The 15,417-nt window shown below is 35.4% G+C and overlaps 1 protein-coding gene and 1 long non-coding RNA gene across 4 annotated transcripts in view; one reads left to right on the forward strand and one right to left on the reverse strand.

Annotated features, from left to right (window-relative positions):
* Window positions 1–15,417, forward strand: part of LOC129415692 (uncharacterized) — a 117,065-nt gene that overhangs the window by 82,433 nt on the left and 19,215 nt on the right. The gene's annotated exons all lie outside the window — the stretch shown is intronic.
* prkg1a (protein kinase cGMP-dependent 1a) overlaps window positions 1,815–15,417 on the reverse strand; it is a 123,037-nt gene continuing 109,434 nt past the window's right edge. For all 3 annotated transcript variants that reach the window (XM_055169773.2, XM_055169772.2, XM_055169771.2), the window contains exons 10-18: window positions 12,064–12,160; window positions 10,030–10,169; window positions 9,843–9,932; window positions 9,622–9,763; window positions 9,363–9,526; window positions 9,155–9,277; window positions 8,999–9,061; window positions 3,805–3,871; window positions 1,815–2,884 (exon numbers count right to left, since the gene is read on the reverse strand). In XM_055169773.2, the coding sequence (XP_055025748.2) occupies window positions 2,786–2,884; window positions 3,805–3,871; window positions 8,999–9,061; window positions 9,155–9,277; window positions 9,363–9,526; window positions 9,622–9,763; window positions 9,843–9,932; window positions 10,030–10,169; window positions 12,064–12,160 (985 nt within the window). In that variant the 3' untranslated portion in view covers window positions 1,815–2,785. The remainder of the gene's footprint in view (window positions 2,885–3,804; window positions 3,872–8,998; window positions 9,062–9,154; window positions 9,278–9,362; window positions 9,527–9,621; window positions 9,764–9,842; window positions 9,933–10,029; window positions 10,170–12,063; window positions 12,161–15,417) is intronic.

The following is a 15,417-nucleotide window of genomic DNA, read 5'->3' on the forward strand; positions in this document are numbered from 1 at the left end:
CTTCCTTAACCCCAACCGTTACAGTGTACTAATACTCTAAAGACAGTTAGTTGACAAATAGTTGCAAATTAATGAAAGTAGTTGACATGTAGTTGCAAAGTTATTTATAGTTAGTAGAATGTTTAAAGTGGATCAAAATAAAGTGTTACCATAATGGAATGGATAAATCTGTGATTATGTTTAGCTGGGGTTAAATTAAGGCTGTGCAAAAATATCGATACTATATGGCAATACTTCCCTCCACTATAAAAAAATCCGTAGAAATTGCAGCTGGGTTGCCGGTAACTTACCGTTGATTTTAATTCATGTTTTTTACTGGCAACATTTTGTTTAAAGTTAAATGAACATTAAACATTTACAAGTATTTGTCTTTACAGAGTAAAACAACAAAAAAACAGCATCAAGCAAAACATTCTGGAAAACAAAATCTGAAGCAAAAAAACAGAAAAAGGTTGAGGATGATTTCTGGTTCCCAGAATGCTTTGCATGAGGCTGTCATTGTATAGTTTTATTCTGTTAAGATAAAGACTTGTTAATATTTAAAATTTATTTAACTTTGGTATTTATTTACAATGGTAAATTACCAGCAACCCAGCTGCAATAACATTGTAATTTCTACTGTATTTTTTTATACAGTGTATTGTATTGATATTTCTATCTCTACTATCGATATTTAAAAATGTAATAATCCCTCAAACGACCTACCTCCTCCGCCGCTGCTTGTCGCTGTCCAGTTGTCTGTCATATACGGCCAATGTCTCAGAAGTTAGTGGGAGTAAAAAAATGGCAGAACATTTAAAAACACCTGCAGCTTTCGTGTGGATGCACTTTGGCTTAAAAAAAGCAAAAAAATCTGCACTATTTTTTAAATTTTTGATAAAAAGAAAGAAAAAGCATTTCAATGTATCGCAACATGCATCGCATCGTATCGTGATGCGTATCGTATCACGAGGCCCTTGCCAATACCCAGCCCTATAGGTTAAATGCACTGCAGGCTTTACTGCATCTGCCTGACTGTAGTGTGGACACATTGCTTTGTAAATTTAGATTTTTAGTTTGGAGATCTTTCATTAAATTTTCATCGTTGTATTTAGAAAGATTGAGGAATTGTCATTCTCACAAATTTGGATAAAAGTTAACTGTCACAGTAAAAGAAATATTAATAGGCATGCTGCATATGATCTTATTTTGAAGTGTGATGCATATCTGCCTTGGTCTTAATACGTACCTTCTATGTACAGATGTGTATACATTTGGTACATCTGTGACCTCTTGACGTGATGACGTATTGCGTGAGGTCGCGCTGGCACGTTACACGACCGGAGGAAGACGAGGAGAAGTGGTTTAAAGGTGCATATTTTTTATTTTTCTTGTCAAAAATGACAATCGTTTCGCTAGATAAGCCCCTTATGCTTCATTTGAGATCGTTTAGAGTCCTTTGAAATTGCAATTTTAAACTGCATTAAAACTGTTAAGTGTTGGGGTCCATAAAAGTCCATTAAAATAAGAAAAATCCTGACATGTTTTCCTCAAAAAACATAATTTCTTCTCGATTGAACAAAGAAAGACATCAACATTTTGGATGACATGGTGGTGAGTAAATTATCTGGATTTTTTAAAGAAAATAATGGACTAATCCTTTAAAGATCAACAAAAAATTGAAGGCAGCAAAGATTTTTTAATACACAGGTAGGTGCTTCCTGTCATTTTAGATCTTGCCATCACATACTTTATTTTGTGGCAAAGAATTTATTAAAGCAATGTTTTTTCCAAAGGTCTAACATACAGAAAAAAAACGTTTGTGAGGACACTGAGAATGTCTAAAACGGTTGCTTTATTGTATAAAAAGGACACAGAGAGCATCTGATGGACAGCAGCAGGCTGAAGGGATTGTACTGAAGGCATGCAGCAGGTTTGGGATGCCGTTGGTTTAAGGCACTAATACTGTTCATGATCTGAATCTCCGTGGAAATGATTACAATGCACCTGCGGTCCAATTAGTCCTTTGACAACACAGTTAGGAAACGGCCATAAAAGGCAAACTGATTAAACTCCGCCCCTTTCTGTTTGAAAGCCGACCATTCACAGTGATTATTACTCACCTGCTCCTCAATAGAAATGCATCTAGGACAATAAATACAGTAGACTCGTATCAATGAAGCTATGATTTTGAGGCACATCATTTTGAGAAAACCAGCGCTGGGCTCAGAATATCATAAACCGTAATGGCAATAAATAAACAGCAGAGACAGGTGAGATAATGCGTCTGTGTGTGTCTGAAGAGATGGTGAAACCGAGCAAAAGTCTTGAAACATGAAAGATAAACCGATACATGTCAGGAACGCCAGCGTACGCGTGTGTTTTGGGATAATGATACTATGCTACTATGTACATGTGCTATAATGAATGAGTATTACTTTAAGTGTAACATTCAGGTCTGTCAGGACTCCCGTGACATACAGTGTTGTTATCACATAGTCTTCTTTAGAGTAGTCTGCACACAAATTGGTGCATGAAGAGTTTGCAGCCAATCAGGGAGAAGAACAAATCATTGAGGTCACAACCTTTTCCCTAAATGGTCCGTCTCTTCAATTACCTCACAGTAAAGATGGTTATTATATGCGCACACAAACACACACGATTCAGGGTTGTTTTTTGAGTCGCTCCACCAGAACGTCATGTCATTGGACGTCATCCATTCCCTGCAGTTCTCCTGATTGGTAGTCCTGCTTCATTTCGAGCATTGTTGCGTGTCTGTGTGCGCACGTTGTGTGTTTGGGTCTGTTTAAAAGTCTACGTCCCAGCCTGAGTTATCATCAGGTGGTGGGTCTTCATTGTCTTCTGGGAAGCTGTCAAAGTTACTGGTGTCTGTGGATGATGTTACCTGCATGATCAGAAAAAAAAAGAAACGTGTTAGCATGTAGAGGAGTGTTTACAAGTGTCAAGATAATATTCTAAAACACAAAACATAATCCAAGCATATGAATGCAAACATTGGGTCTCATTCACTAGTATTTGCGTACATTCTCTTATGTGTACACACACTTGAACTTTTCACGAAAACTTTTCTGCCTAATTCACAACACGTGCGCGTACACACACATGAACGAGGCTGGCAATTTGCATAAAACACGCCCAATCTAGCTCCATATAAGGGCTTTCCGCAGCGCTGGTCCACAAAAATGTTTAGAGAAGTTTGTCACTGAAGCAAAAGAAATTCATGATCATAATTTTTACCAGTAATATTCTGTTTTGCTTTACATTATTACATTTGGGAGGTTTTGCTGTCGCTGGAGGAAGCCAGATGTGCTGTGTGTCCAATTAAATGTGTGCGACATTTAATTAATATGACAGAGACACGTATCTGTATTTAAAATAAAACAGACAGGAGATGAAGTGATTTAGACTTTTTATTACGTTTACATTAAGCAGACACTTTCATAGAGATTTAAAAAAGTGAAGAAGGAAAGCGTGATGATTTGTCATTATCATTATCATTAATAATAATATAGATAATTTATATAATAATATAGAATTTATAAAATATTATAATATAAAATTAACATTATTATAAACGTTATAATTATAGCCTGTTATTTTATTATAGCGTACGAGATTATTGATTTTTTCGTACATTTGGAAGAAATTTTTATACAAACGTTTTGGTTGAATCAAGATTTTTTTCGCGAAAACATCCGTATGCACATCTCACGCACAAATTCGTGCGTACGCATGCTTAGTGAATGAGACCCATTGTAAGAATGCAAAATCTGTCAAATACAAATATTTAGCATGAATACTTACACTAGGAATGATAGGGGGCATCAGTGTCCCTTTCCTCAAACCGTCCCAGTTAAACCCTTCAAACCATCTGCACACACATTTATTACATTAGATGATTCATAAATCTTAAATAAAGAGACTCTTTATTCAGGTCATTGTTATGAGAGGTTATGATATAGCTTTATGGCCTGAGTATACTTTGTTTATTTACGCACACACAGCCTTGACTTGTACGTGTACACTTCAGTTCAAAGCATGCACATTGGGACAAATTGCAATACATCTTGCATATCAGATAATAATTAGATAAAAATAAAGGGTACATGTGCAGCGTGATTTGCAAAAATCTGGCGGTGTGTGTACTCTATGTGTGTAATTTTCTGATGACGATATTTACGTCACATGCACTGTACGCTGACTGGAGCGTCATGCACCATTTTTTTAAGGGGGCACTGTGTGCACACTTCATACTGTAATCATAATACATTAAAATATTTTTATATGCCATATTCTCATGGACTACACAGACAAAAAAAGGTAAGAAGCGCTTATAGAAGTTAATTTAATTGCTATTTTACACATTAATGAAAAACTGAGTGAAAAAGTACACTTTCACACAGACTCATTTAAACGTTAAATTAATGCACTCATCGGTCACGTCTGTGATTGCCTGTAATGATTAACACTGCAAAAACAGGAAATAAACAGAAACCTTTAATGCAACTTAAGTAGAACTTAATGTAATGCTGTAATTTTTCGTTTATTTTCACATTTCAATTAAATTGCATTGAAAACTTGCAACCTAAAAAGAAAACTAGCCTATAAAACATATTTATATAAAATTATTAGATGAATGCATTTTTGCATCATATTTGACCATATTTGAGAACATGAATATGCATGAATCAGCATGACGCCTCTGACACTGACCCTCACGTACGTGTCAAAACTGAAGTATACACTGTCCCCCCTTTTGGGGTACAATATTATACCTTAAGGACCTATTGTGTACCTTTAAGGACCAATTTTGTACCAGATAAATGTTAGTGGTACAAAACATTTAACTGTACCTTTAAAGGTACAAAATAGGTCCTTATAATATTGTACCCCAAAAGGTACAATATTTCAATGTGTTGTATACCTATAAAAGGTACAAAACTGAACCTTTGAGGGTACCACCCCAGTGACAGAAAAGGTACAGTTTTAAACCTTTTTTTCTGACAGTGTACCCAGGCTTTTAGACCACACTGTCACTTCAATCACATGTGTTTGCTTCACAGCACCACCCTCCAAAACCCTTAATATAATTAACACAAAGTCTTACTGATAGGCTATACAATTGTGGGCCCTAATTTTTTATTTTGTCTGTTTACAGAACTTACCCCTAACTTATTTTATGTGTAGTATTCTGCAGAATACTACTGTATGTCGCTTACAGCAGGGGTTTTCAAACTTGGGTCCGGGGACCCCCAGGTGGCCTCCGGGAGGTTCTAGGGGGTCCCCAGAAAAATTCTGAGAAAAAAGACAAAAAAAAATGTACAACTTATTTATTAGGTGTTTACCTCGGATACATTTAATTGTTTATATTTACCTTGTAACTTTCTAGTGTGTTTTCCTTATCACAACCTCTTTTATCTCACACATTGAGGTTTGTAAAGGGTCGTTCATATTTTAACGATAACCATAACTTTAACTCATTCCCCGCCGGCAATTTTTTGAAAAGTTGCCTGCCAGTATTTTTGTGATTTTTACAAAACAATAAACAAACAAACAAACAAAAAATGTTTCATCCTATCTATATTTTTTTTCTCTGCTTATATCTTAAATATGGGTATTTTTCTTAAAAAATAAAAAATAAAAATAAAAATTTTAGCAAAAAGCTGAAATTATTGCATTTTTGTGAAGAAATTTTGTTAGAGATCAGATTCAGAATGATTATCAAATCATACACATAACTTAAAATTATTGAATAACATTTTGGCTTCAGTTTTTTCATAAAGTGGGTAAGTGCTATAGAGATGTGCGGTTGGCGGTTACAGCCGCGGACTCCGGGGATAAACCGCGGATCGGGCGGATGACGTGACGAAAAATAATATTTTAATTAAATTCGGGCGGGTGGCGGATCGACTGCTTGTTATTAGCTGTGTCCTTCTAAGCATGCGACTTTAAAAGGTGAGCACTCTGTCTTTCAAGGTGGCAGCCTCAGAAGTTCGCGAAGAGAACTGAAATGAGACGGTCTAGCCTTCTGAGGACCCATAATTTGGGTCACTTGTTGCACGTGCCCCAGTAAGACATTTCTGACTTATTAAAATAAATATGTAATCAGAAAAATGTGAATTTATTTTAGAAAATATGACACATTGATGTAGATTAAACTATTCAACAACAGTATATCAAATAATCAACCTTAGAAATATAGTACGCAACATAAACCGAATAATATTAACACAAAACATAACTTATAATACTAAAACAGTGACAAGAAAAAGTTTTCTAAATACACTTTTATTTAATAAAGGTTTAAATTGTTTGGGATAGCCTCGGCTGTTAAGGATCCATTCGTTCTATCATTAACAGCGCGGAGAAATGAGGACGCATTTTCACACAGCTCTTATCAACGCCGGCGAAGGAGGTGCGTGGCAAACTCAAAAAAATGAGAATTAAAAACAAAGGAAAAAAAGGTCAGAAAAGGGTTGCCTGGAATAAGTTTTACAAAGTGGTAAATCAGGATGACACCAGTGCAGACTATGAAATTTGTGCGTTTAATTTAGGCTATTTATTTATTTATTTTTGTCCCATGTCATGTGCGCTGATCGGAGACTGGTCTTATGATTTAAAAAGAAAGCATTCAAGTGAACAGTACTAAACGAACTTGAAGCAAAAATAAATTTCAGCAAATGCAAACTTCAATCAAACATATATAAGAGGTGAAGTATAGCTTTAGCCTACAGAAATGCTTATTGCATTAATTTTTAAATGTGTGCGAGGTCCGTGCACGTCCTCCGCTAGCAACACAGAAAATGCTGAAATTGCTAAAAGCGCAATCGGCTAAACGAGCATTAAATATTAATGACGTTGAGTTTATTGTTTTTATTAATTTATATTCACATCACTTATGAACTTATCAACAAAACATCGATTAAAATTAAGAGACAAATTATCTGAAACAAAATTCATTTTAAAGTAGAAAACAAAACTTAAATTAAACTCGAAAATAAGGTCTGACCTATTACAATTCTCCCTTCATATTGGCCTTTACAACACCCTATGGCGTTTAAAATTACTGTCTATCTTTCGTAATAAGCTAACTAAATTTAAACAAAACATAAACACATTACAACAATATTCAAACCCAACAATACTCAAACATAAATATAAAATAGACATTATCTATGATGATACATGTTAAAACAATCCGATATAGCGTGTATAATAGCTGGTTGGTAGATGTTTACTATTTTTGTCAAAACCTCCGTTGCAAACCTCCATTTACCTGAATAAAATAAGTTTTACTTTGAAAATGATGCGCTGTCACGTTAACATCAGCTGTTCGTTTACATAAGACTCCATCTACATTTACACTCAGCGCAACGTCTGAGTTCTCAAACTAAAACAGGGTCTGCAGCGTTGACGAACGAATCCGTTTATGAGGGCCGAAAACGGTGATGTAGTGTAGATGAAAGGCGTAAACGTAGCAAAAGTAATGCGTTTTAAAGGATAAACGCATTAATGTAAACATAGCCTGAGTTCACTGCTTATATGCTAGGGCTTTCTAGTCTCGCGGCTGTCATCAGCAGCGGCTGTCATCAGCAGTGCCTTGCATCGCCCAGTCAGCGGATGGCGGGCGGGTGCGGTTTTGAAAAACTGGTCAGAAACGTTGGTGCGGATGGATGGCGGACGGATGATGAGTTTTGTGATGCGGTTGCGGATGAAATAATAGCCCATCCGCGCATCTCTAAAGTGCTATGGTAAGTCCATCTAGTGGATAATCGCGGTATTGCAGATTAACATAAAAATTAATCAGGAACACTTTTTTATGCAAATGTTTACTCTTAATTGACGAGATAACTCGGGGGGATAATGGCGGGGAAAAAGTTAACTATGATGATAACTATATTAGCAATCCATACCACCAGATGATAATGATAACTTCATGTTAATTTGGTCGTGTGCCGCAGTACTCACACAAATTATTTACCTTTAATGGCATTAACTAATACTATAGATTAAAAACTGCAATTGTATACGCCATTAAACGTTTAAATATGCGGTTCTTTATAACCAGCAGATGTCCTCGGCACGCTGCATTTCACATATCTAAATTGTGCATTTGTGTAATCTATCATTTTATCTATTGCTGTAGTAGAATAAATGAACGGGGTTTTAACGCCATTTTTCTGTAGGCTATTTTTCTAAAGAATTTTTTTTTTTAAGAGATAAAACATTATAGCTTAGCTTGTTGTGGATATTTGCCAATTATAAACCTTCTGTGAAATGAACATAAAACTTTAAAAGTATATCTTAATTAGTGTTATTTAAATAAACAAATATTCGAATATTCTTTTTTATGAGCTCAAATATTCAAATACTATATTACTGAAAAATGCCCATCCCTAATAAAAACATTATGTAGTCAAATTCACTGCAACAGGGCTGGATAGCTCAGATAATTTGATTTTATGGACCTCAGCAAAGAGCTTCTCCACAGTGTCGTCTGTCATTTCACTTTAAATTCGAATAGATTTGATTGGCTGTCAATGGTTTATAAGCAGAGTAAAAATATAGATAGGATGAAACTTTTTTTACCCGTTTTGTTTGAGAGCAGAGGGTCTGTTGTTTTATTTGATATATTTGTATGTTTATTTATTTTTGGAAGAAAATTTTTGCAAAACTTTGGTGAAAACACAAAAAATGCTGGCGGGCAACTTTTCAAAAAATGGCTTGCGGGGAATAAGTTAAGATAAAAAAAATTCCAAAACAATATTTTTATAGTAATCATTTTAAGTGTGAATGGCCATTAAGGCAGTATTGTTTTATGAAACAATTGTCATAGTTGCTGCAATAAAAAAGTTTCTCTTATACATCCAGCATTACTCTAAGTGTACCCAATTATATTTGCCCTAGATACTAAATATGAGGTATGGGGTCCCTCACAAAGGTTCCTCATATTTGGGGGTCCTTGGCATCATAAAGTTTCAAAACACCTTAAACTCACTTGTGCTTTTGGATGTCTTTGACACCATTTTTCAAGTTGCCAAGTCGTTCAGACGGAGTGTCTCTGTGAACAAAGAAAAGACAGAAATCTGTGTGGATAACGGTGGTTAAGAGAGCGCAAATGTGTGTTATTTTCCTAATGTTGTGATGGTCATACCTGCATAGCTTTTTGATGAGATTGGCAGCATTTTTTGTAATTTTTTTGGGGAACTCGATCATGTCGATGCCTCTGAGAATGATGTTGTATGTTTTCATCGGATCAGGGCCTGAAAAAGGAGGACTGAGATGTGGAGTGTTAAAAACAGGTTACACTTTATAATGTTTAATGGACTTCTTTCTAAAACACATGGACTCCTCTGTCTTACTTGCCAGTCAGTAGCTCATACATGAGGATCCCGAGGGACCAGTAATCTGCCGAGATGTCGTGTCCTTTGTTCAGGATGATCTCGGGAGCCACGTACTCCGGAGTACCGCAGAACGTCCACGTCTTTTTCCCAAAACCGATCTTCTTGGCAAAGCCAAAATCCACCTTTAACATATTAAAATATATATAAAAAATGTGAGAATTAAAGAGTGAAGCGATACCCGGCATTCACACAGCCCTGATTTATAAAGTGGACTCACCAGTTTGGCATAACCTCTGTGGTCCAGTATCAGGTTCTCGGGTTTGAGGTCTCTGTATATGATGCCTTTGGAATGCAGGTAAGCAAACGCCTCCACCACACACGCCGTGTAAAACCGTGTAGTCGAATCGTCAAAGTTGCCCCTGTTATGAGAATAACAAACAGTTGTGATGAAAACTGATCTGTGTTTCAGATAATAAGAAAACTTAAAAAATATCTCACCGGTCTCTGAGAATAGTCCACAGTTCTCCACCTAAACACGCCTCCATCAGCATATAGAGGTATTTACTGTCCTTAAAAGTCCTGTAGAGTCTACAAACAACAACACAAACACTGAAATTACAGCAGCTCCTATTAGATAAAAAACATAAAATGCTGTTTTTATTTATGCTGCTGGCACTGAAGATACCTGACAATGAAATCTGAATGTGCCTCTTGCATGATGAGCTTCTCCGAGCGGATGTGCTCCTGCTGTCTCGTGTCCACGATGTGACGCTTTTTTAGGATCTTCATTGCAAACGTCTTCAGTTCGTCACTCTTGAGCTGCACCTGAGAATAAAAACAAACGTTTCGCTTTAGTTTAAGGTAACAGTAAAATTCCCATGCATGATAAGTCCAGCTTCAGATGGTACCCGTGTTAAGAAACATGGTCCTTAACTAAGAAAAACACTTACGTATATAATAAAAATTATGTATTTGAAGAGTTTACATCCGTTTGTAACATTTTTGTCAAAACATGTTTATTATTATGTTATCATGTTATTATTTTGTTTTATTGTGCTACTTAGCTGTATTTTTAAGTTATGAAGGTTTAAATCAAAACAAACCAACTGCAGTTGAATTGATATGCACAACCAAAAAATGAGATTTCTGAAAAAAAAAAAACAGAGTTATCTCGTTTTGCAACGAAACTCTTCATTTGTTTAAAAAGGAGAGCTCAGATCCAAAAGCCTACATATACATTCATGCAGGGCCTTTTCTAGCCATTTTAACGTCCTAGGCGAACCCCTATTGGCACCCCCTAAACAAGATCATTAGATCAAATCAACAAATCATGTAAAAATCATGTGATCATGTAACACTCAAATCTTAACTCTTTCCCCTCCATTGACGAGTTATCTTGTCAATTAAGAGAAAACATTTGCATGAAAAACGTGTTAAACAATGTTAATCTGTAATACCGCAATTCTCCACTAGATGCCGCACTTATCCAATTTATAAAAAACCTGAAGCAAAACAATTATTTAATCATTTAAACTCTGTGTATGTTTTGATAATCGTTTTGAATCTGATCTCATACAAAATTCCTTAATAAAAATGTAATTATATTTATTATATTATATTATATTTTTCAAGAAAAATACCCATATTTGAGAGTTTATAAGCAGAGAAAAAATATAGATAGAATGAAAGTTTCATTCTATATAGATAGAATGAAAGTTTCATTCTATATAGATAGAATGAAACGTAGTTTATTTATATAACAAGCAAAAAAACAACACATAGATTACCTAGGAAACCAAAACATTTGTTATTTTCGACAAGGCATTTGTTCAAGAGATCAGTTTAGCAACTAGTCAGACCATTAAAATAACGAAACCGGAAGTAAGGTTTGGATCCAGACGTGTATCACGTGCGTCCGATGAAATCGTCTATACTACAAATATAATACCATTGTTGTTATGATAAGTACATTTGTGGTTACTTACTACAAAAAAAACTGTTTACATAGTTTAATCATGCTTCATTTTCTTAAGGGCAAATGATCACAAGTGCATTGCTTGATAATTATTACATAATACACCAATACTTTTGGGCAAATCACACATATAAACTTTTGTCTGATGCTGGTGAAATATTTTGTTATCCATTTTGTGTTAAACACACAACATTCAGAGTTTGTCCTTTATTTTGTTGCAGTGCTCATTTTTCACCCATTTCAGTCAGTGAAGCAGCAGTCAAAATGTATATGCACCCTGCAGCTGGTGGCGCCCTAGGCGACCGCCTAGTTCGCCTATGCCTAGAAACAGCCCTGCATTTATTAAATACTTCCGCTTCGAATCTGCTTAATTCCCCTCAGGCCATTCAGAAATACCAGTATGTTGGCAGAATCCATTAAGAGTCTGATAAATCAGACGCACTTATAGGGATTTGCATCTGAACTACATTATTATTACACGGCTCACTGGAATGCTTGATTCTGATTGACCATCCGCAACATTCCAAGGTCTGTTATTCCCTGATAACAACCGCTCACAACTAATAACACATAGATTATCTTCATCGGTACTACATTTATGTTTAATATCACTCCAGCATTAATTGCCATCTTGTAGTGAGTTAAACACTTGACAACTACAAAATAAAATGTGTTTGCTTCCCCTTTGTGTCAGATCCTGATCACACTGTCAAGGGTTTTGCCAGTACGTTATTTCTTACTTACCAGTTCAACACGTCCAAATCCTCCAACTCCAAGTGTATCGATGATGTTAAAATCGGAGAGGTTTAGGTTGGAGAAGAAAGCGTTCTCTGCCTCATATCTGCAGGTTAAACCATAGACAGACAATGGAATAAAATCAGTCACTTATGTACAGAATGTGTTAGTTTGTATTTCTTTTTTGCTGTACAATCATGCATCTGATACAATTCCAAACAAAACACTGCCGAATGCTTGTTTGCAAACTCAAGCTTATCCAAGTGACCTGTGAATACAGCCGTGTATTTTCCTATATTCAGAGTCCGCCTAAAGGCCCATGAGTCAGAACTGCCAATCAAATCTCTTGAAAATAACTCACTTGAATGAGTTCATCTTGTTGGCTGGCAAAAATTGCTCGCCAGTGTCAACCAGAGGTTGTTATTTTCCATACACACTACCAGGGGTCCTAAACATCAGCACACACAAAGCATCCTTCAGTTATTACTCAATCCCTTTCACATAATTGGTTATTTGGCTGGCCAATTTTACCGGGTCAGGAATGTGAATGCAGGCTGTGAAACTCTGGCGTGTTCTGCGTACAGGCATGGATACGATTCAAAAACCCTCGCCGATTGCAACGAGCCAAAGATAATTATTTCTTAGCCGAAATGAAAAAGATATTGCATTTTACAATCTGGATTAGGACACCAGCAGGTTCGCAGGGTACCTGGATCACAATAATGTAAAATAACTTCGATATGGGAATTAAATGAGTTTGTATCTGAAGACTGGAGCCATCTGAAATGACCTTCCAGCTTATTTTCTGCTGGAATTGCATATCACTATTCACAATTTCCCCGGCCAACTGATGTTATATCCCCAGGAATCAACAATATAATCAGAGTTTATACACTAAATTGCTTTCATTAGAAAATAAACCCTGCAGCACACACTTTAATTCCTCTAATACATTACATATAAAAAGCCTCCACTAACATACAGTACTGTAGTGATGGCCGCTTTTGAAACACTACTTTATGAACTTTTATGAATCTTTTGTTTTCGTATCATTGGTTTGGGGCATGTTTCAAATTGATTTAAGCAAACAAGGCTTTCCAAACGTTTCAAAACTCTGACGGCGTCCACTACATTTTAAAAAATATATTTTTATGTTACTTTAACTTAACAAATGTGACCTGTGCCGGGCAAAATGAGTCTGAATGTGCACAGTGTAATTTTAAGCTAGCTATGTCTCTTATGTGTGTAACATTATATTAGATCCTTGCATTACAGTCAATCTTAAAGCGGTCTGTCTCAATGTCAATCAAACAATAAAAGAAAAAAGTATAAAAATATATTTTTTATTGTTTTTGGCTTTGTGTGTGCCAAATCTATTAGTTTTACAAGTGATTGTAAGGTATGGATTCAGTGATTTTGCTTTTGAAGCCTTAAAACTTAAAAAAAATCTCAAAATTGACTTTGCCAACTTCAAACCAGTGTAGCTCTGTCTTTTTTCAGATTTCAACAAATCATACATCGTTTTAAAGTTTTTTAAACAATCTCTACTTGTTTTTATAATAGTAGGTTAAATTGACTTGCATAACCTTTATGCTGCATTTTTATTACAGTGTATGGGGTATTGATCTTAATGTGAACCCTTGAATCAGTTTGGCTTTCACTGATTTCTGGTCAGTTTTATAATAAATGTTAATAAAAATGTGTCAGTTGTGTTTGTATTCAGATGCCACATAATCACCATTTAATGATATAAAAAAATTATACCGCTGTAGATATTAACAATTGTTTGTAAAAGGCGTCATTGTGTTTGGGTCTAGATCTCATTGCTTTTACAGTATTTTGACACCCAGTTTTACAGACAAAGCTTAAAGTATTGTTTATAGTCGACGTGTCGCATTGGCAAATCGCGGAGTGGTGTGAAGTCTTGCGTGAGACCTTATTATATAAGAATAGGGCAACAGTGAGCGAGCCAACTATAAACAAACCTAAGGCTAGTCCTAGACTAAAACACATGCTTAACTTGCACTGACAGATCTTAAAATATGCCAGGGTCCTTGATTTGTCCACACCAGTAACGTCTTTTTTTTTATAAAATATGCTTAAACATCTTAAATTTAACTAAGGCCTAGTCCTAGCTTTAGCTAAGCCTCGTCTGTGAAACCAGGCCTAAATCATTTTGCTTTGCATTTGATTCAAAGCTTTGAAAAGCTCAGTTTCTCCCATCACTAGCACACTGTATAAGAGTAAATTAAACTGACCACAAGGTGGCAGTGTATTCAAGGGCAATACAGAGAGGTGTATTGTTTCATCCACATATTATTAGACTGTAAAGAACCAAACCAGTTTGACTGACTTTTCTGTTAATATTAAAAAAGAAAACAAGAAAGATTTAAAAAGCATATTGCTTTCCTGTAGCTTAACTGATTTTGTTTTCCACTGAGTGCACATATAATGTACAGTAAAAAAAACACAGCGTTACGTAAAAAGATAAAAGATACGATAAAAACATCTGCAAAATGAATACATATAAATGTGTCTTTCTGCTTTGATGGACAGTGTTAAGCTTTCTCAATGTCAATCTGCTTGATGACAGCAGGGTTTCATCCGACTGCTGAGATCTGAAGATGACATCACAGTCTCATATATTTGCATTAAACTGCAGGGGTAACTCACAGATAACCACTGCCCATTATATCATCAAACTAAATTAAAAAAACATGCTGAATTAAAATCTACTTTATAACTAATTGTTTAGCAGTTTAAGAATATACATCTTTGAAAGTAGTACCTTACATTGAAGTTTTGATAAAATAAAATATTTTCAATATAACGTTATGAAAAATAAACATAAAAGTTATTTTTATTCTCCAATTTATTCTTGTAAGTTTCAACAGTAATATTAAAATATTTTGAGATTGAAGTCAAAATTGTTACAAGCTGTAATTGAGATCAAATCTAAAAAGCAGATGTGATGTTAGAAGCCTGTAGTTTGTCTCATTAGAGCTCTCTGTATGTGTCAATGAGACAGCTGGAGATTCATTTATTAGGATTTATAGTTCAGATTACTGGAGGTGACAGCTGTAGATATGTCTTAATAAACTTTAATCTGTGACAGTCACGAGCTACAGACACCTTTTCATTATTTACCAGTGCTTTTATTAGATTAACAGATAAGAGAAAGAAAATTTATATTTAGATGAAAAAAACTGTTTTTTTTTTAATAAGGAAACGAGTTCCTGCAGCTCAAATGTTTATTCATGGCAAGAACTGGTGAATCCACACACACAAGTTAAAACTCCTGACCCAGCTGAGGACCTCCAAAAAGAGCTGGGTTTCCATCACACTGCACATTTTGAAGTACTG

This window comes from Misgurnus anguillicaudatus, chromosome 11 (assembly GCF_027580225.2).
Source record: "Misgurnus anguillicaudatus chromosome 11, ASM2758022v2, whole genome shotgun sequence".
Classification (NCBI taxonomy): Eukaryota; Metazoa; Chordata; class Actinopteri; order Cypriniformes; family Cobitidae; genus Misgurnus; species Misgurnus anguillicaudatus.